The following is a 21,456-nucleotide window of genomic DNA, read 5'->3' on the forward strand; positions in this document are numbered from 1 at the left end:
ATACTATGACATTTTTCGACATATGATACTATGACTTTTTGATCAACTTTTTCAACATACTATACTGTTGACTTTTTTGATGTACTATACATGACATTTTTCAACATACTATAATCCGTCCATCCATCCATCTTCATCCGCTTATCCGAGATCGGGTCGCGGGGGCAACAGCTCCAGTAGGGGACCCCAAACTTCCCTTGCCTGAGCCACATCAACCAGCTCCAACTGGGGGATCCCAAGGCGTTCCCAGGCCAGGTTAGAGATATAATCTCTCCACCTAGTCCTGGGTCTTCCCCGAGTCCTCCTCCCAGCTGGACGTGCCTGGGACACCTCCTTAAGGAGGCGCCCAGGAGGCCTCCTTACCAGATGCCCGAACCGCCAGCCCCCCTCCTGAGGAAACCCATTTAGACCGCTTGTACCCTGTTTACATACTTTAATATGATTTTAATTTTTTTCAAAATACTTTTTCATCACTTTTTTCGACCTACTATACAATGACTTTTTCAACACACTACAATATTGACTTTTTCAACATACTATACTATTGACTTTTTATGTTGTACTATACATGTCATTTTTTCAACATACTATAATATGACTTTACTTTTTTTTACCTGCTATACTATGACTTTAATTTCACTTTTTTGACATACTGTACTATGACTTTTTGATCACTTTTTTCAACATTATATAGACTTTACTCAACATACTAGTAAATTTGTCAACATACTATGCTATGGCTTTTTGATCCCTTTTTTCAACATACTATACTATCAACTTTTTCAACATCCTATACTGTTGACTTTTTTGATGTACTATACATGATCATTTTCAACAGAGTATAATATGATATTAATTTTTTTCAACATACTTTTCGATCACTTTTTTCGACATACTATACAATGACTTCTTCAACATACTATAATATTGACTTTAATTTTTTTTTAGATAATATACTATGACTTTTTCAACATACAATACTATGACTTTATTTTTTTCAACACACTATACTATGACTTTAATTTCACTTTTGTTGACATACCATACCATGACTTTTTTTCCTACTATATTATGACTTTTTGATCACTTTTTTCAACATACTGTAGACTTTTTATTAAGCTACTATACTATGACTTTTTTTTTCACTTACTTTGCTTTTTCCAACATACTAAACTGACTTCTTTTTATAAACTTTTCAGCATACCACAACATGACATTGACATTGACTTTTTTCTACATTTTTTTTGCCCTATGAAATTTGTTGACATACTATACTATGACTTTTAATCACTTTTATTTAACATACTATGGTTTATTTTGACATACTATACCATGACTTTTTCAACATACTATACTATGACTTTTTCAACCTTCTGTAATATTGACTTTAATTTTTTTTTCGACAAACTATACTATGACTTTTTGAAGCCTTTTTCGACATACTATACTATTGACTTTTTTTGACGTACTATACTATGACTTTCATTTAATGTTTTCCGACATACTATACTATGACTTTTTGATCACTTTTTTTTGACATACTACTGTGACTTTTGATCACTTTTTATGACGTACTATATTATGCTTTATCAATATTTTCAACAAGCTATAGACATTTCTTTTGACATACTAGGAAATGTTATCACTTACTTTTACATACTATAGTAGGACTTTTTTTTTATAAACGTTTGGCATACCAGACTATGACTTTTTAATTTCACTTTCTGGGACGTACTATGACGTTTTGATCACTTTTTTTTCAACATACTATAGACTTTCTTTCGTATCACTTTAATCATAAACTTTTTCGACATTACTATGACGTTTTCAACTTTTTTGACATACTAAATACTATGACTTACATTTTTTTTCAACATACTATACTATAACTTTTTTATCACTTTTGTCGACTATGATTTTAATATCACTTTTTTTTTGACATAATACACTATGACTTTTTGATTACTTCTTTTGACATACTTTAGTATGACTTTTTTTGACATACTAAATTATGAATTCTTTTCATAGACTTTTGACATATCACTTTTTTAACATACCATACCATGACTTTGATTTCACTTTTTTTCAACATACTGTACTATGAAATTTGTTGACATATTATACTATGACTTTTTATGATTTTTTTTAGCACACCATGACTTTGTTCAACAGACAAAGACTTTTTATCAACTTTTTTTACTTTAATTTCAAACTTTTTGACATACTATGACTTTGATTTCACTTTTTTCGAAATGTGGTTGCTTTTTTCGAAATACTACACAATGAAATTTGTCGACATACTATGACTTTTTTATCAACTTTTTTTACTTTAACTTCACTGTTTTTTACATACTATACAATTACTTTAAATTCACATTTGACATACTATGTCTATATATTACTATATATATATACTATGACTTTTTAATTACATATTTCTACTTACTGTACCTAAGCTTTGATTTCACTTACGTCAACATACCATACTATGACTTTATCAACCTTTTCAGCATGCTATACTATGAAATTCATGGACATACTATGACTTTTATATGAAATTTTGATACGACACTTTCACTGGCAATCAAATCATAGCCACGCCCTAAAACCCTCCCTGCGTTATCGGCCATTTAAAATCAACAAGACCATAATTTTAAAATGTCATTGTGTTGCAGAAAACGTAAACTAGCAATTGAGACCCTAAAACTCATGAAAATGTTTACTGATGTAATCAATCAAGAGAAGTGGGTCACTTTCTCAGACTTTGACAGAAACAGACCTTTTGCGACTGCATGTGTAGAACTAGATGGTTTGTCCAATAACATTTACAGTCACTCGGTGTGACGCAGTAGCAAAGCAGAATAATTTATGGGCTTTTAATGTTTTTTTTGTTCTTCAGGCTCCAGACGAGTCCATCCTACTGGGAGCAGATCCACAGCCGAGTCCAGAGAATTCTGCAGACACACAAAACTACCTAGGACCACCAAATGAGCTTTGATCTTTAACTTCCTGATCTGTCCACAAGGTGACCAACAAGAAGTTACAAAGACTATTCATGGTTAAAACAATCACTCTCATAATGCAATCATTACAAGCCATGTCTTGATGTGATGTTTAATTTACGAGAACCTTTACAAACATTGGTGCCAGTCATCACAAGAAAATATTTTAATGTTCATTTTGCATGTATGAAATACTATGATTACTGTGCAGCAAAATGTTTATATGATACAGGTACATTTGATTAAAAAAATGTTTGTTTCAATTGGAAATATTTACTATTAGCATTCAATGGCAACCCACCTCCTGCAGTTATTATATAATACTATGAAAACCATTCAGAGTGTTCATCACATCAAGATTCATTTCTTATGGAATTTATTCTTCTTCTTGTTCCTCTTGCCGGCTCCATGTGCTGCTTTCTCTGTCACAATGTGCTGGTACTTCTTTTTGTTGTTCCTGGTAAGACAAGAGGAAAGTACATTTTTTCTGCAGAAATGGCAATATACTGTCAAGGAAACGCCTAACAAAATCCCCACACGTTATATGCAGGATTAACAATGGGGCTGTGGTGTTGCAATGTAATCCGTGACCTAGCAGGTTCTGTAACCTGATGAGAATTAGGTTTATCATGGTTACATACTGTATCGTGATAGTTATAAATATTGTGATGCAATAGATCTGAAATATGGTGCCCAGTATTAATTTGTCTGTACATCTCACCTGTGAATACTTGGTCAAAACATCAGTCTATGATGATAATAATAAAGCATTGAGTAAACATGTTTTGTTTTCATTTTCATACAACTTACTGTCTGAACTGAGCGTCGGATAGCAGCTCCTCCACCATGGTTCTCTTCCTACTCTTCTTGGGAACACGGGAATGATAGAAGTCGATTGCGCTGTCCACCACCGTACCGACCTGTATTGCGTGCACATAAGTTACTCAGTTTGTTGATACAGTATTGCAGACTACATTTGGAGATTGATACAGCAAGATAGTTATCTAAACCACAAACTTGTAGGGAAATGTTCAATTTGGCTTATTAAAGAGTCGTGGCCATTATTCTTAAGAAAACAAGTTTAAGCACTGCATTGTTATTGCAGGAGTTTGAAGGGCAGGTGACTCTTGTTTTCTACTGACCTGAAAATATTTGGGAAAGCCATCCCTGTCGTTCTTTTTGTAGAACCTCTTAGGATCCATGGAGCCTCTCATCTTCAGGACTTGGAGGTCTCCTTTCAGCTCCTGAGTGATCTCGGGGGCTTTCATATTAAACCAACCCTCTCCCGTTGATTTCTCCCTCTCCGTCTGGGAAAAACAGTGATTTCAATTATTTAACAAGCATTGCAGAAGCTCTTGAAGCACATAACTGTATCTTCTTTAAAATGACTACATGTTAAGGTTTTCGTTATTTGGGGCAGGACGTGTCATCATAACTGACTCCACAAATGATTCATTATCCAAGTGATAAAACTTTAGCACATAGCACAGATAATCTATAGACCAATGCATAACTTTGTAAAACTCACTCTGCGTTTCAGCTTTTGGGCTTGTTTGGATTCACTGTACGGAGGCACTGCATCCTTCTTTTCAAAGTCTGGTCCCATCACACTTTTCTTCATCACCTGTGGACAACAACAAACACTGCAACACTGCAAAGCACCAAACTCTATCAACACCCAACTGCTGAGAGATAAAAGGCCAATGTCACTGAGAACTGGAGAGAGACCATGAATAACACCATCTCAGGTGTTATTGGATTTATTCGTCCTTGCATAACTATAAAGTTCATTATTCATTCTGCACCACCTTAAAAAGGGAAAGGGAAAAAAAAATCAATCACTTATTCACCTCATCTTGGATCTTCTTTTCTTTTAGTTTTTGCAGCAAACTGGAGACAGGTTTTGATTTGCTGCCATCAAAATTGATGTATAAACCCCCGAGCTCCTTCACTCTGATGCCAGGGTCAATACGGCTGGACAACTCTTTCCTGAAACAAATTGGCACAGAGAAAATTCCTCATTTCTGCCATTATTATATATAATTAATGAGTGTGGCTGTACTATCTACGTGCTCAGTTACCATCTGGTAATATTCTATAGTTTCTATTATAGACAATCCCAAGAAATGACCAAAACTAAAGACAGAAAGAGTATTAAGAGAAACACTTAACACATTGTTGGCTGTAGTCTTTTCATGGGATTTAAAAAAATGAAAAATAAAAAAATATAGCATCAGCACTGCCACGATCAATATTGCTGTAATATCAGCTTTATTACAGACGTTGACTTACTTCAGCTTCCAAGGCCACTCCTTCCACTGGTGGAAGAGTTCAGCAGAGGTGGCAAGAGTGGAAGACTAGAATATTGTACTCTATTAAAAGTACTTACTTTAAAGACATGTTACTCAAGTAACAGTATTTGTGTACAAATGTAGTTAAATTAAAAGTAGCCCTCTTCCCACCCGACGGCTGACCCTCTGCCAGTGAATGAAAATATTTAAAAACAAATCTATCGAGCTGTGCTATCGAGATGTGATTTTAAATGTAGCAAAGAACGATACTTTGATACAAAGTATTTCAGTAAAAGTAAAAATTACCATGGTTTAGAAAATAAATACACAATAAAATATGCTTATTGTCTTTCCTACCAAGACTCAAGACCAGTGCCACTCTCTCTAATCTGTCTTATAAATAAGCTGGAGCCAGGAGACTGTTCGTTTAGCACAGCATGGATACAGGAAATAACATCTCTAAAGTTCAACAATTAAAGCATGCTGTCTGTCCGTTTCCCTTTTTCAAGTGTTTTTGCTTAAACTTAGCTAATCGGCTGCCGCTTCATATTTAGCTTGCAGGCACACAAGTGGAATTAATCTAGTCGCAGCGGAAAAGCATATAAGTGTTATGAGGATTGTTGACAACAGTAAATTATAATGTCCCAATCTGAGGCTACCATCTATTGCACACTTACAACTGAGGATTTCTACTAGAGAAGAGGATTTCTGCATCTTCATCATCATCATCCTCCCCATCCTCATCCACAAACTCCTCATCTTGCTCCTCCTGCTCAACTCTCTCATCCCTTTGGGCTGCTTCCTCCTCCTCGGTTGGCTTCTCCTTGTAGTACTGTTCATCGGCCTCCTGTCCTGGCCGCGTGTCAATCATAAACAGTCCATCAACTGATGCAGCAGCTGCCGCTTCACACTTCTGGGTGAGGCCTGCTCTCTCCTCTGCCCGGTAACCCAAATCCTCCTCGTCTTCAACATCTTCATCCTCGCTGCTCTCCAGCAGGGAGAGTTTTTTTGCATTCTCCACAATGCCGTCTTTAGGTTGCTGTTCGGGGTCAGCATCCACTGTGACATTGTGCTGCTGGCTGGATGCCACTTGAATGGACTTGACTCTGACCTCACTGGAGTCGGCCACCTGCTGAGCGTCTCTAAGCAATGTGCTGACTTCCATTTTCTTCTGCTCACTGGGCCCGGTTTCCACAACAGCATCCTCATCCACAGCCTCAGCTCCCTGTGATGAGTGGGTGTCCTCACACGCTACTTCCATAGCTTCATCCTTCTCCTCAGTCTTCTTTGGGATTTCAGAAGCGCTCTCACATACCGTTACTGTAACTGATTGGCCAGGCTTCAACGCTTCTGCTGGTGCAATTACTTCCTGTATCATTTCCATCTCTGAGATGTTCCTGTCCTTGTTCTTAGCACACATCTCCTCCTGCTGGTGTCTGAGCGTAACTGCAGGTTTACTAACGACTTCCTCAGCACAACCAGGACTGTCTGATACCAGTGGAGACACACGGGTGGAGTCTTCCTCTGAAATAATTACTTCCTTTTCCATGCTCCTTGTATCTGCTTCATTTGATATGAGAGCAGTATTATTCAAAACGTCTCTCTCTTTTTCTTCCAATGTTTGGTTCACATCTTCCTCTAGCAGTGTGGAATCTGCATCCTCAAAGATCACTGTACTTTCTAGTCTAGAATCATTTAAAGAAGTGTCCTCCTCCGCTGGCTCTGTAGCCTTTTCAAGAACAATACTACAGGCCTTGACTGAGCTCCTGGTCGTCCAGGTACCTCGACTGCTGCTCCCCGAGCCTGTGCGGCTGCTGCAGGGAGTCCCTCCGCTCTGCGTGGAGCAGGGGCTGCCCATCGGAGACTGCACGTCGGTCGGTACTGAGTCGGAGTCTACGGCTTTGGGACCGGTGGATTGGGTCTTTCCCCGTCTACGAGTCACGTAGCTGGGAGTGTAAGTGGGCCCGGACTCATGGCCTTCAGACTCACAAGACTGGGGCTCACTGACATCTGCAGTAGCTGCCGCCTTCCCTGGAGCTGCACAGCTCCTTCGAGCTCTGGGGCCAGGGGACTGAGAGCTTTCTGAGCCTTCGCCAAGGTAGATGGGAATGGGACACGTTTGCCTTTTGGATCTCGTAGCTCTGCGTGCGGACTTAGAAACTTCAGCTCCTGCGATGCTGTCAGCATCTGAGAACTCTGAGTCCTCAGTTTGTTGTTTGGCAGATGATCTGGTGCGAGTAGTTCTTCTTTGACTTCTAGTGACCCTCTGGGAATCAGACACTACAGAGCTGCAGGACTCGGTCTCCAGTCCCAAGTCGAGCTTGAGGTCCCTCTCCTCAACATGAGATGGGTCAAGGCTTTTAGGAATCGCCTTCCTCCTTGTGCTCCGGCGGCTACTTTGGCTAGCTTTTGAAGCAGATACTGCAGAACAGCATGATTCCACCTCAGACATGTCATCTTCCTGACTTACTGTGCGGGGGTGACCCCTCCTCCCACGGGTGCGTGTCATTGGTAGTTTGATGTCGACCACAGAGGTGCATGACTCCACATCTGACACGTCCGCTTCGTGGGTGGAGCCAACAGGTGTGCACGGCAGCTCTGGACTGTGGAGTCGGTAAGCTCTGGTGCATCTTTTCAGTGCAGAGGCCGGAGGAGATGCCTTGGGTCCTCCCTCGCTTTTTTCAAGCTGGTCGCAGGTCTCCACCTGGGCATGCTGGGTAGGGCTCTCTGCTTGTTTAGCATTACTCCTGGTTCTTCGACCAGTGGAAGGAGTTGCCTGTGTGGCAAAAATAAGAGTTATTAGTACAGCTGGTTCTACAGCAAGCCTTTATTCAAACTGAATAAATCCACTGTTGATAGTAATCAGACAGCTGCAGCTGATTCAGAACGCTGAGCTCGGGTCCTCACTGAGACCAAGAGACTGGATCACATCACTCCAGTTCTGAAGTCCTTACACCGGCTTCCTGTGCCTCAAAGAATTGATTCCAAAGTAATTTTGCTAGTTTATAAATCGCTAAACGGTTTAGGGCCAAAATACATTTCTGATCTGCTACTACACTATGACCTCCCCCCCGTCCCCAGAGTCAGAACTAAACAGGGTGAAGCAGCATTCAGTGTCTATGCTCCTCGTACCTAGAACCAACTCCCAGAAAACTGCAGATCCGCTGCTACTCTCGGTTCTTTTAAATCAAGGCTGAAGACCTTTCTTTTTGATGTTGACTTTCTCTCATTTCTTTAATGTTTAATTTCTTATACTGCACTGTAAATTTTATTCTTGGGTTTTAGCTGTTTTTGTTTGTAACTGTTTTGTCCGTGTTTTATTGGTTTTTATTTTTTAACTGTTTTTTAACTGTTTTTGAGTAAAGCACTTTGAATTGCCCTGTTGCTGAAATGTGCTATACAAATAAAGCTGCCTTGCCCAGTGACTTAAAATGGCAGCCAGTGCAGCCAGTTTATGGACTTTAGTGAAGCTCAACAACACAGAGGAATACTATGTATCAGCTTTGGTTATTGTTAGAATAATTTCATTATCAAGAATAGACAGAGACCACTGACGTTATATCAACGTTCAGTTTCACTTGTAAACACAAGGAGACAGTTTCCACACTACAGAATAGTATAGAAAATGCCTAACTGGAAGCTATCTACAGCCACTCATTTATAAATGTGGATATCAAGTCATAACAAAGTCGATGTTGTCGGTTTATCTCATTCGGCCTAAGCATCTCCTCCGCCTGCTCTGACCCAGAAACATCCTGTGCCTTTCACAAGGACAGACGATGTCTCCATGGTTATCTTGTTTAGAGTGATCAGCATAATCTGGTATTCTTATGCAAACAGTTTTAATAATAATCAGAGAAAAAGTATGTATGATAATTTTTCTAACGGTTACACAGACAGTAGTTGTCTAGTTGGAGCAATTCATTGTTAGTTCTGTTTTCCAAGAACTAACAAAAAAAAAGAATGCCAACAAATAAAAATTATAGAATATTGCAAACCTAACTACTAATCTGAACTAATTTATCAAAAGCTCTATCAGTAACGAGTAGGATCGTAAATCAATGTGTAACTCCCTCTGAGAGAGGGAAGATATTAAGGAGTTGTTTCTTTAACCCTTGTGTTGTCTTGCCGTCAAAAAATCTGTCACTTTTGTTGATGCTTTTTATCTTAGTTTAATTTTTTCTTGCTTTTTGGTCCCTTTTTCCAATACTTTTGATGCTTTTTTTCAATGTTTGTCACTTTCTTTTGACGTTTTCAACACTATGTAACACTAACAAATTTTTACCTAATGTTTGAGTTAGAAAAGCTGAAATTAGGAATTATTTAGACTAAAGGTAATGGAATGTATGTTGATGGATAATCACAGACTGGAATATGTCAACTTTTACGCAATACTATTTCGAAACCACTTTCATTTTTTTTTCAAGTGCTATAAAATTGAATAAAACACCCAAACATTAATGAAAGTAGAGATTTCTACTGGCCTAAGAGCATTGTGTGGAATCAATCATGTTATTTGGGGTAATTGGGTAGTTAAAAAGAACATTGATATAGGAGAAAGGGTCAATTTGACCCGAGGACAACATAAGGGGTAAAGACCCTGGGAACTGCTGGATTCTGTACTACTTGTCCGTAGTTTGGGGTGTTTTATGCCGGACATGACAGTGGTCCTATCGAGAGGCTCAGAACACATGTTCAATGGATTCAGTATCGTAAAATAATGTTTAATCCCACATTAAGCAAAGCTGCACTGTTGGGGGGGGGGGGGGGGGGGGGGGGCACTCACTGAACTCTGCCCAAACAGGATTTAAGGAAACTGTAACTGTTAGTTAAGCATTGTATTTACGGCTTCGCCTTTTGCATTTAGTTGTTTACTGTTTTCTCTACTTGTGTCACAACATGGAAACGTTTCCAAACTCTAAGAGGAAAGACGGGGTCCACGTGAGCGCTGAGCAGCTGGACACAGACACACCAGCTAACTGACACGAGACGGGCTTCCTTCACCTTTACATGACCTCTGAATATTTACACGTTTAAAGAACATCTCTCTTTTAGACATACCGGGACATCAGAGGGTTGGTCCGAGTTGGTTTGAGCTGGGGAGTACACGCGTACTCCTCTCCTGGTGGCCACCATCTTGCATACTACCTCGTAGCTTCTCTCTCACTTCCGGTGTAAAAGCTAGAGACAGACTCGACTAATCGACACACGAACATAAGATATAGGCCGAGCAGACGTCGGACGATCGCAGAGCTGTGACCCAACTTCAATTTGTAGTGGCAAGAGAAGTGTTCAGAGTAAAAGTAAAACAATATATTAACAGTACTGCATTGAAAATGTTGCTTAACAAAAATAACGAATTATTAGCAATGTTCACTTTATGGATCTTAAAGTATTAAAACGTGTTCAACATGCGAGTGTTGGACTACTAATACGATTAGAGGTTGTTTATCGCCAAGGGGAAATTATATTAGCTACTACTGTTTTTTTCCTTCCTTTAACTTCACTCAGTATATCGATGTTTGGAATATTATTTACTTTATTGAGATTTTAGATTTATTTTTAGTGAGATAGTTTATATAGTGACTTTACTGATTCATTAGAATGAAACATTAGGGTTTCATTCTAGAAAGATTTAGCTAGATTTTAAATGTTTTTAATCCATTTCTTAAATATATTATTTTTCTAAATATATATATTTTTAAAAAGCAATTAAATAAAAAAGAACTGAAAAGAGTATTACTGAAGAACCAAACCAGTACAGAGTATTGCTAGTGAGAGAGTAGTATCCCAACAACACCCATCCCTCTGCACTACACAAGCCTATTTAATCACTTAGGCTTAAACTAGAGTTGATGTCACACATTCTGCAAAAGGAACTTATTCAAGTTTTTGTCTTTCTATTAGAAATAATAATAAAGTAAGCTTTCATTTGCAAGGAATTTGCCTTGGTGCATACAATAAACATATAAAAAGAAATGAAACAATAAAGCAGAGTCCTTTTTTGTAATTAACTTAGCTCATACAAGAACCATTTTTTTAATGTATTTGCATCACCAAAATCTTGATTGCAATAAACAATCATACTAGCCGGTTTAACCCTTTAAAAAAAAAAAAATCTTACACCACTGTTGATGAAACAAACATTTGTTTTATAATTTTCATAAAGCCAATTTGTGACATACAGATAAATGACAACATTAAACATGTTTACAGTACAACAGATAACTCGCCTTCATGAGATTAACTGGATCCTGTCTTGAAATACAACAATGATCCTTAAATAAAAACTTCCTCAGAGTTAACACATTTTAACATCTCTTTGACGTAGAGCGTCCATTACTAGAACAATGCATTTGAGGACATAAACCGGCTATGCATGTCAATCTCAAAATACTGATGTACTCTCAATCCTTGAGTTAATCTCATGAGCACAGAGTGGGTAAACATTTCAATGAATCATCAAACAAATGCATGATAAAATAAAGTTATATATACTCAGATAATTGTCTGCTTAAGCAGTTAAAGTCAATCAGCATCATTAAATAAACATCTCATATGTAGTTTGATTTGGATTAGCGCATCATTGTTCAAAACTGAGGAATGCAAACAATGTTATATACAGCAGTAAAAATTCAATGCATGAGTAAAATCACTTTCTTTCCCCATTTATCCTTTCAAAATGTTTGGAATCATGCTGTACTAAAAAACAAATCTCTACCTCTTGCTTTACCTACTAAAGTACTACTACTACGTAATCTTTTATTCAGACTGATCATTTTATGAAAAAAAAAAAAAATCATTTTTTCTGTTATTCGGGGCGTTATTGTGTGTCTCTGGTGCTTCCACACACATACAAACTTTGAAAAAAGACATCAATGCTGTTTTGAGTGAGAGACAGGTTTCTGAATGTCCTCTGCCTTCAGAAAAATCTGCACGGCTGTCTACGTCACTAGCCGAGACGAGGAGGCTAACCTAGCATGCTAGCTCGTTCTCAATGGAAAAACACTGCTACGACACACACTAGTTCACTATAATCTACAAAACAACGACTTACAGTGGCTAGAACAAGTTTACACACACGCTTGCTAAAGTTGATTACAGGGGAATAAAAAAAAAAATTTCTTTATCTCAATGCCTTAATTTAAAATAATTAGGAAAATCCAACCTTTTAAGGACAACAATTTTCTTTGTGAATGAATAACGTATTGTAAATAAATGTTTAAATTAATGTTCTTCCTTAAAAGACAGGGGCCATGAATATACACCCCTATGTTAAATTTCCATAGAGGCAGGCACATTTTTATTTTTAAAGGCCAGTTATTTTATGGATCCAGGATACTATGCATCCTGATAAAGTTCCCTTGGCCTTCAGAATTAAACTAACCCCATATCATCACATATTCTTCACCATACACCATCACCATTTTAGTTCTCTCAATGCAAATCAAACCAGCTATTTGGTTGAATGAAATAACACCATGCCTATCTCTATGTATGGTGAAGGGTATGTGATGATGTTGGGTTAGTTTAATTCCAAAGGCCAAAGAAACTTTATCAGGATGCATTGTGTCCTGGATCCATAAAATAACTGGCCTTTAAAAATAAAAATGTGCTTGCCTCTATGGGAATTAACATAGGGGTGTGTATACATATGCACCCTGTCTTTTAAGGAAGTACATTCATTTATTTATTTACAATACATTATTCATTAACAAAGAAAATTGATGTCCTTAAAAGGTTAGATTGTCATACAATTTTTTAATTAAGGCATTAAGATCAATTTCCAAAAGATGTATTTTTATTCTTGTACTTTAGCATGGGTGTGTAAACTTATGCAAGCCACTGTACATGTCACTGTTCTGAAGGTACTCCCTCATTTAGAAGAAATCTCCCAGCTACTCATACTGACCAAAGTTGGAAAAACAGTAGCTAGCTGATGTAATCATTACATACTGCACATCTGCAACTCCCAACAAACATAGTAAAAAAGTGAGATGTCTAAAACAGGATCTGCAGGAATGTGCAGTAGAACAAAAACATGGTGTTTTTTGAAAATGAAACCATGTAAACTTATTTTGGTACAACCTCAAAATACAATTAGGAACCTGAAAATAAACATAATATGGGTGCTTTAAAGCTTGATTTACACCGACACAGTGGCGACAACGCAGGTAGGAGGACAGAAGGAGAAAAAGATGAGAGGCACTTTAAGTCAGAACAAGGCTAAGGAACCCTCACCTTGGATCAAAGTTTAGCAACTAACACTTTCCCGCATTAAAGCAGCCTCTACTGTGTAATGGATGATCTGTCAATGTGCTGGTCATCTGTGAAACTCTCACTTTAATAGTATATACTCTCAAAACTGACTCTGAAGTTAATCTTGCATGTTCATTTCCTATTGTCTATCACTGAGACGAGGGTTATGAGTAGATGCATCAGTTAAACTGAATAAATCATACATGATCAGGATTATCTGTGGGATAACACAATGACTTCAAGACTCATGGTGGATGGCAGCATCCATTATTCAGAGCGGTTACTTGGCATGTTGTGTGTGTATGTCAATCAAGAGGAGGAAAATGGCTTCATCCACACGTCTTCTTCACTAGCAGGGTGTGCTAGGGGATTGCCTTCCTTGCACGGACAAGGTAGCCCTTGGCCTTTATAATGCCCCTGCTCTTAACAATAATGGAGTAACGCAGCACCCACTCCAGCCTCCAGTCAGCGATGCTCAGGTCTTGCATTCCCTCCTGCACCGCCTCCTGGAATTTGGCTGCTGACATCAGCTCTGAGGAAGCATGACGCCATGAGACATTAAAACTTTCACAGGCAGTGAAGTGAACTGAGCAGCTTATACTGCACAAACAACTTAAACATCAGATTTACCGATACTAAGGTTGACACCAGCTACAATGTGTTAATTGATTTATTAAAAAAAGCTTTAGGAATAAGGCTGGCATTTTTCTATATTTTATTGTCAAAAAATGCCATAAAAAGATCAATGGGTCAGTTTGTTCACAACACTCTCCTACCTTCTCTGTGACTCTAAGGTCCAAGACCAATGTTTTCTACTAATAACATCAATCATTTAAAACATCATAAATATGTAGGTTTATATATATATATATATATAAAAAAAAGAGGCTTTAATCTTTCTTTGGCACAAAGGGATAGGTTATATTGGGCTGTTTCTACACAAACAATACTTGTTAGTGGGATCATTTCATTGATGGTTTTGGTCTTTTCATGGCATTTGTTAACAAAAAGAACATTAAGATAACAAGACTTACATTCTTTAATGTTTGACTAAGGACAAAGAACTCTTGGTTTGGGACAACTGACACTTCACTATAAACCTATCTGACTGACAGAAGAAAACAGAGTTGAATTTACAGAATTTCCCTTTGAAGATCAATAAAGTATTTCTGTTCCGATTCTGATTCTGAATTTCACCTTTGGGATCGTTGTGTGTGAGCAGCTGGATGTCAAACTCCTTAGCGAAGGCTGTCAGGTCAGGAGGCATCACACAGCAGGAGGCCAGGTTGACCTGGTTACTGCTGGGCTTCACCTGGTACAAGATAGGGGACATAATCAACAGCATGCTTTATTTGGTTCAACATAGGAAACTGCACACAGTGGTACAATGGCCAAAGCTCTTAATAGATAAATACATTCCTGCTTGCAATTTTTTAATCTGTAAACCTGACATGTTGCCTTTCGAAGTCAGGCACACACTTAATGCATTAAGCTCGGCTTTTTATTATTAAACATTGCCAAATGAGTTGCTACAAAGCTAATTAAGACTATCAGCTCCACAAAACTCTCTCAGTGTTGGCCGGTGACTTGACTGTGCAGAGCTTGAAGACAATTACCTTTTCTAATCCCGTGTCCTCCTTGGCTACTAGCAACTGTGTGGGGGAGGGGTGATTTGCAGCCATGGAAGGCTTGCATCATGTGGCTGCGCCGCCAGTTTTGTTGTCATTACTTAGAATTCCTCATGGGGGAGACATAAACTGCACACTCTAGCTTCAAAGGGCTGCTGTGTGTTTTACAAGCCACCCTGAAGCTTCAAATCAATTTTTTTGGCACAAAATGGAAAGAAAGCCCCAAAGCTTCATAAGATTAAGCTTCATGGTTGAATAAAATGTGTAGTATGAGTGAAAGCAATATCCACATTTAACAAAAACATACAGTGTCGGCCCAGTGTAAAGATTAAACAAATTAGGTTTCACACACACGAGATACAAGATTCACACCCACCTGAGCCCAGTTGTAGAGCTGTTCCAGCAGATCTTTGTCTAGGTCGGAGGTGCCAATAGCGGCAATCTGCTGGCTCCTGACCAGAGCCTCTAGCTCCCCCCAAGCTGGCTGAAGGTGAGCCAAACTTTGGCTGTCCCCTTCCAGCGGCCAAGGTGGCGCTATGATAACAGAGTCAAGCTGGGACACAGCCAGCGTCTGGCAGACTAGAGGTGAGAGACGAGGCAGTATCACGAGTACAGTTAGTTTCTTATCAATTGTGTGTCATTTTTAAGGCTTATGAAAATGTAGCTTAAAAGATTTAAAGCTCACCCATCTCCACAGCATCTCTGATAGAGGACTGAACCGACTCGCACAAGAACAGCTTGACTGCAAAAACAAGCAGTCATAAACACATCGTCCCCCAAATTCTGCAGTCGTTTTGTCTAAATGATTGGTATTTATTACTAATTCACTACAATTTATTGCTTGCCTAACTATTCAAACTATTTAAAGTTTAACTCTCTCCAAAATGCAACCTAGAGTGTTTTTGTGAAAGTACCCGAGTCAAACTTTTGTTGAAAAGCATAATCAGGCACCGCCACTTTTAATATTTGAACGTATTTTTGTTTTTGATCAGATGACCTTTTTTGGGAGTGCTAGGGGCACTACTGTGATCGCATCAAAATCGCTATTTAAAAAAATAAATAATAAATAAATAAAAAAACACTAAGAAGGGGCCAGGGGATCTACACATGAACACCATTATTTGTGTACACAGAGTTTACTAAAAAGAATGATTTTGAACAACTCAATTTAGCAGTTGGTTTTTCAGCTCGCCGCCATCTTGCCAGTCCAAAAGTGTCGATCTCCGAATGCAATGTAAAAGGGAGGAGAGTAAAAATGGAAAGCTCCTAAAGGTAAGTTCCATACAAATGCACGGATAATTTGTTGTTTTATCATTAGGGAAAAACAATATTGTCCTTTTAGTTGAAAAAGTAGCCTCATATAAGAATAACATTTCCTCCTATGGAGTCCGTTCTTTTGTTTCAACCATTTATTGGGTCAGCCATCAAATCATTGATTTTCTTCATAGATGAGGCAAAGAAATGTTTGACTGCAATCTGTGAGTAACACGCTTTTTAACAGCTTTTGTATGTACAGCTACCCTCTTGTTAAATGTACTGTAAATCGCTACATTATAAGAAAAACAGGTTGAAGCATGGAATTGGAAAATACATTTGCTGTGTTAACCTGGTATCTCCTGTGCTGACATGCAGCCAGTCACCCATGATAGCCCACTAAGACACTAAGGTTTACTAACCTGAAACCCTCAGTTCCTCCCTTTCTTCAGGCGTAATAGCATCTGTTTCCTGGTGAATGGAGCAGTCCAGTGTGTCCGGAAAGTCCTACGTGACAAGCCAAGCACTTTTAAAAAACTGTGTGATGTGTTTTGCCCTTTTTAGAGATAAAAAATACATTACATTGCTGGCTTCATCCCCCTCTAAATTTGACAGCTATAGGTTATTTCACAAATGACAAGACAGGCAGGGACTTTACAGAGAAAGCCACAACGCTTGCACAATATTTGGCATCTGATGAGCAAGAGGGAGTGATGGCACTGCTGAAATTAGCTAAGAGTTAAAGATTCAAGAGTTATAATATGAAAGGAGAAGTGTGTTCTTTCCTGCCTTTTCCAGCCATTGCTGCGTATCTTGGCGCATTTCACCCACCTGTTGATCAGTGGAATTGTGTAGCAGCATTTACACGAACGTGTAATAAAATCAACGATAGCACTGCTAGGACAAAATCTCCACAGGTTACCTTTAATAACCATCATAAGCACAAAGGACACTGGCCCCTCTGCTCGGAGTGATTCCACATCAATTTCATAATTTAAGTGAGTATTGTCAAGGCAATCTTTAGTGCTCCGCAATGCCCATGCATTCAATGACAAGGCTTCAATTTGCCCACATGCTGTATAGGAAGTGTTTAGATGGATATGCACAATTTTGTTTAACAAAGAAACAAAAAGAATATAGAGAGGAAGTGCTTGTCTGATTGTTTTTGGTTGTATGAAGTTATTATTTAATTTTAAAATATTTTTCCCTGCACAATGAAGGAAAAATAGACCTGTCAAGACAGGGATCTCCTCAAAATTGTCTCATTCATTGTTTATTGAACTGATTATATTTTCTTTGTGTGTAAGACTTGATAATAAGTGATACATTTATCACAGTAGGTAAACATGTGCAATTCTTTGCTTTGTCCATAACATTGTGCTGCTGAAGCCTTTTTACGTTAATCTGAAACCATTCATGTCAGAGTTGTGTCAAGTGGGAAATGTTACTTGGTGCAACCTGATAGTTGTCGTGACTTTAACGTAGAAGTTACTCTAAAGTGGATTTACTGATGGTTAGCATGTGAACTGTTACACAGCATTATAAAGCTTCTGTGTTTATCTTGAACAAAACTCAGGGCCCCATGACTAAAACATCCCATTCTCGCCATTTCCCTGCAGAGCTTGTATTTGCAAGTATTTAAGACCCCTTAGACCCCAACTCTTTCAAACCACCCCCATTCACATTTGAGTCCAGTGGGCGTGGTAATAAAAGCCAAAGCAGACTAGCTGAGCCTAGCAAAACAGCCAGAGGAGGGGTATGTTCAGCAGGAATGGTGGTTCTACTACGTTGGATCTTGCAGCCTTTTTAATCTCCATTTCAGTTTTTTCAGACAACGTTATTTTGATAAAACAGATTATCCGGCGACTACTGCTTTCAAGAAATCCTATCACAGTTAATGAACAAAACCCCCAGAGCAAAGTTTGTGTGCCCTTTCCCTCCACCCATACAGATAGACGCACATTTGGAATGGCGCCATTGGCAGCCAGCACTGCATGAACATTCATCATGACAGCTTCTTTTCAGGAAGCCTAGCGGCATCCTTTGATGTCCATCACTAAGGCTATTTTTCTTTCCCAAACACTGGAACCCTAGTGCCCGACAATGTAGTAGCACATTATTGTGCAACTCATTCTGATACAGCTGGTTTGGCCATAACTGACTATCAATGCAAATACTATTCCTCATTTCTCTGTGTCAAGGAGACTATACTCTCACATTGAGAACCAAATAGCACCACATGAAAACATTAATAAAACAGTAAATGTTTTCCCACCTTGGATGGCGGTTTTGTTGCAGAAAGCCAATCACTCAATGTGTCTTGAATGCAATCTTGAAGCTGAAATACAAAACAGAAAAAAATATAAAATTAGCATCTGTGAAAAATGCATATTTTTTAAGGAAGGTTCCCTAAAACTCAAAGCTAAAGCTGAACAGCTGAGTAATCTTAGCAGACCCCACACCAAAATCTGTGATGTGCTGCTTCGCCAACTGGGGCCACAGTGTGTTATAAACAATGAAATCAGTTGGACAAATTTTATAATGTCCAAAACTGACTTAAGGGTGGGAAAAGGAAAGGAGGACACGTCAAGTTTAAGTGCTGCTGGATTTTAAAACGTTATTTATAAAAAGGGAAGCATGGGGCAAGAAGGACAGTTCCATCAGCAGTGTAAAGATGTGAGAAATGTTCGTTTGAGTGCTAAAGCCATCAGAAAAAGTTAAACAAACTAAAACCTGGAGATGTCAGGCCGAACACAGACGAAGGAGACATACTGGGTGCATAGGTGGCTTAAATAGACCTGGTAGAGACTTAACAGGTAACACTACATGAGGCTAACAAAAAAACCTTGGTTCTGCTGCAGCAGGACAGTCCCACGAGTTGGATGTGTGAAGGTTAAAAATAGGGTGAAACGACAATATACCATTATATCAATTAAATTAGCTTGAACCGACTTTTGACAATGGGAAGCATCCATGTTGGTCATCATTATTTATTGCCAAGTCAGATATATTGGAACTTAAATGGTCTCATAATGCCATAATTATAAAGTCGTAATGCCAATTGAATGTTTCTTTTTACAATAACACAAGCATGGTAACTCCTATGACATTTATAATTAATGCAGACTCTTGAAAGAGAGTAAACATAAAAACACAGGAACAAGGTGTCTAAATGTCCTTTGAAAGAATGTATATGTTTTATGTACTCTTTAGATTTCTTGTTTTTCGTGGTATGTCAGCCACAAAGAGGAAAGTATATGCCATAAAGATAAATATATGATAATCCAAAATCCTGGCTACTATTGTTGCTACTGAGTCAAGCTCAAGTCACATTTTATGCAGTAATAGTTCAACCATGACATTGGCCCTTTATCACAACAATAACAAGTCAACTAAGGAGGACTATGTACTAAGGCACAACGTGTAGCAGTGACTGCAACCAAATTACAACAATGCTTTGGAGGAAAACAGCTAGGGACGGACTGACAATCTGTGCATTCTGGAAATGTTTGTTGTATAGGAGAGGTTGTAATAAGCTCAGTTTACCTGCAAGGATGAAGACTGCGGTGTTAAAATAACCAGGAAAACCTCAGGTATGCATTGGTACCACTCTACACGTGCCAACAAGCAGGGAGGGGGCTAAATAATTCACCAAATTTAACCACAAGTTTAACCAAAAAATCCTAGCTTGTACTGTCTGTCTGTCCTCCTTCAGAGTGCCTTGTGTCCTTGTTTTTCATATTGTTTATCCTATTATTGTGGAACTGGCAAAGACCTGCTGGTTGTTTTGGGAATGCTTCACAGACACAATTGATAGGGCCTAGTCATTTTCATCATTTCACAGCCTTTATATGAATCAAAAGTCTAATATGATATTGACTAAATATTAAATATATTCAATGCCAATTCTTTTACACAAAGCAACACATATTCTATCATCAATAATAGCTAATAACCTTTAGTAGGTTTATTCCGGTTGAAAAAAGTTAGTTAGGTATAGGCCTACAGTATATATCTAATCCCCATGTTAAGGTACAGCAATTAGCCTACTTATCATTAATACTCAGTACTGTTAAATAATTACAAGTTTGTGTAATTCGGGGTTTCTGCAGCCAGGGACATTTTATTATTTGTGTTTTACTTCAATGCAGATGTAATGCCATTATATATTTTGTTTTTATTTGACGGCTAAGGCTTCATTAATAAACACAATCCCAATTATCCTTATTGGTTTTGAGATTTTGCTTTCTGTGAATACCTTACCCAATAGGCTACAGGATTGTGGCTACAGATGTGGCATAGTAGCACACAGCTAGGGGCAAAAAGCGGGATGATGGGCTTATTGCATCGTAGGCACAGTCCGTCCCTGAAGCAACTGTTGATGCTGGGCAGTGGTTTATTATCTGAAACAATCATGAAAAAGTAACAATTCTGACTAAACACTTTCAGGATATTGCTCCCACACATTTATAAAACTACAGTGAATATAATAATAATTCATTTTGATTATAATATAATATTAATAATAATAAACATCTATGCAGTGCCAAAACAAAACGCCAAAATTGTTCATAAACCTGCATGAAATGTACATTTTGAGTCAGCTAGATATTGGGGATAAGTACCTGTAACTGTTTCCATGAAGCCCCTGCCTGAAGGTAATGTATGTCAACTGTGTGATTATTCCAGGCTTTTTTTTTTTTTTTATACATTTGAGTGCCTTTTTATGAGTGTGACATGTAAGTTATGGTTCTAATAGTTTATAATGGTTCTGTAATATAACATATTTAATGTAATCTCTTGCCTGTTTTGTTTAATTTATTGGGCAATAAAGACAGATTTTTGTTAACAAAATGTTTTTCTGAACATCAATGACATTAAAAACGGTGATAACTGAAACAGATTTACATCACACCATGTGTGTGTATACACACACACAAATATATGTATTGCATATATGTATTGCAAACAGATCTAAGTACTACACAAATAGCATATGCCTCTGCCCCCCCAAAGTGAACA

At 38.2% G+C, this 21,456-nt stretch overlaps 3 protein-coding genes and 1 long non-coding RNA gene across 9 annotated transcripts in view; 1 reads left to right on the forward strand and 3 right to left on the reverse strand.

Annotated features, from left to right (window-relative positions):
- The window catches only part of spata6 (spermatogenesis associated 6), a 20,009-nt gene extending 16,916 nt beyond the window's left edge, over positions 1 to 3,093 (forward strand). For all 6 annotated transcript variants that reach the window (XM_034882067.1, XM_034882065.1, XM_034882062.1 and 3 more), the window contains exon 11: positions 2,900 to 3,093. In XM_034882067.1, the coding sequence (XP_034737958.1) occupies positions 2,900 to 2,978 (79 nt within the window). In that variant the 3' untranslated portion in view covers positions 2,979 to 3,093. The remainder of the gene's footprint in view (positions 1 to 2,899) is intronic.
- LOC117950732 overlaps positions 1 to 21,456 on the reverse strand; it is a 259,475-nt gene that overhangs the window by 217,527 nt on the left and 20,492 nt on the right. The gene's annotated exons all lie outside the window — the stretch shown is intronic.
- Positions 3,101 to 10,510, reverse strand: dnttip2 (deoxynucleotidyltransferase, terminal, interacting protein 2). Its single transcript, XM_034882054.1, has 7 exons — positions 10,355 to 10,510; positions 5,971 to 8,069; positions 4,853 to 4,991; positions 4,531 to 4,626; positions 4,145 to 4,309; positions 3,813 to 3,922; positions 3,101 to 3,459 (listed from the first exon to the last, which is right to left on the reverse strand). The coding sequence occupies exons 1-7, from the start codon at positions 10,427 to 10,429 to the stop codon at positions 3,363 to 3,365; spliced, it is 2,781 nt and encodes a 926-aa protein (XP_034737945.1). The 5' UTR covers positions 10,430 to 10,510; the 3' UTR covers positions 3,101 to 3,362.
- gclm (glutamate-cysteine ligase, modifier subunit) overlaps positions 13,640 to 21,456 on the reverse strand; it is a 9,437-nt gene continuing 1,620 nt past the window's right edge. The window contains exons 2-7 of the mRNA XM_034882071.1: positions 18,710 to 18,772; positions 16,857 to 16,941; positions 15,866 to 15,922; positions 15,557 to 15,759; positions 14,750 to 14,864; positions 13,640 to 14,084 (exon numbers count right to left, since the gene is read on the reverse strand). Of these exons, the coding sequence (XP_034737962.1) occupies positions 13,915 to 14,084; positions 14,750 to 14,864; positions 15,557 to 15,759; positions 15,866 to 15,922; positions 16,857 to 16,941; positions 18,710 to 18,772 (693 nt within the window). The 3' untranslated portion in view covers positions 13,640 to 13,914. The remainder of the gene's footprint in view (positions 14,085 to 14,749; positions 14,865 to 15,556; positions 15,760 to 15,865; positions 15,923 to 16,856; positions 16,942 to 18,709; positions 18,773 to 21,456) is intronic.

This window comes from Etheostoma cragini, chromosome 9 (genome assembly GCF_013103735.1).
Source record: "Etheostoma cragini isolate CJK2018 chromosome 9, CSU_Ecrag_1.0, whole genome shotgun sequence".
Taxonomy (NCBI): Eukaryota; Metazoa; Chordata; class Actinopteri; order Perciformes; family Percidae; genus Etheostoma; species Etheostoma cragini.

Coding starts and splice junctions, on each gene's coding strand:
- dnttip2 (XM_034882054.1), bottom strand. CDS start 10,429: ATGGTGGCCACCAGGAGAGGAGTACGCGTGTACTCCCCAGCTCAAACC. Junction 3,923..4,144: donor GCTTTCCCAAATATTTTCAG/GTCAGTAGAAAA, acceptor CACGCAATACAG/GTCGGTACGGTGGTGGACAG. Junction 3,460..3,812: donor TCCGACGCTCAGTTCAGACA/GTAAGTTGTATG, acceptor TTGTCTTACCAG/GAACAACAAAAAGAAGTACC.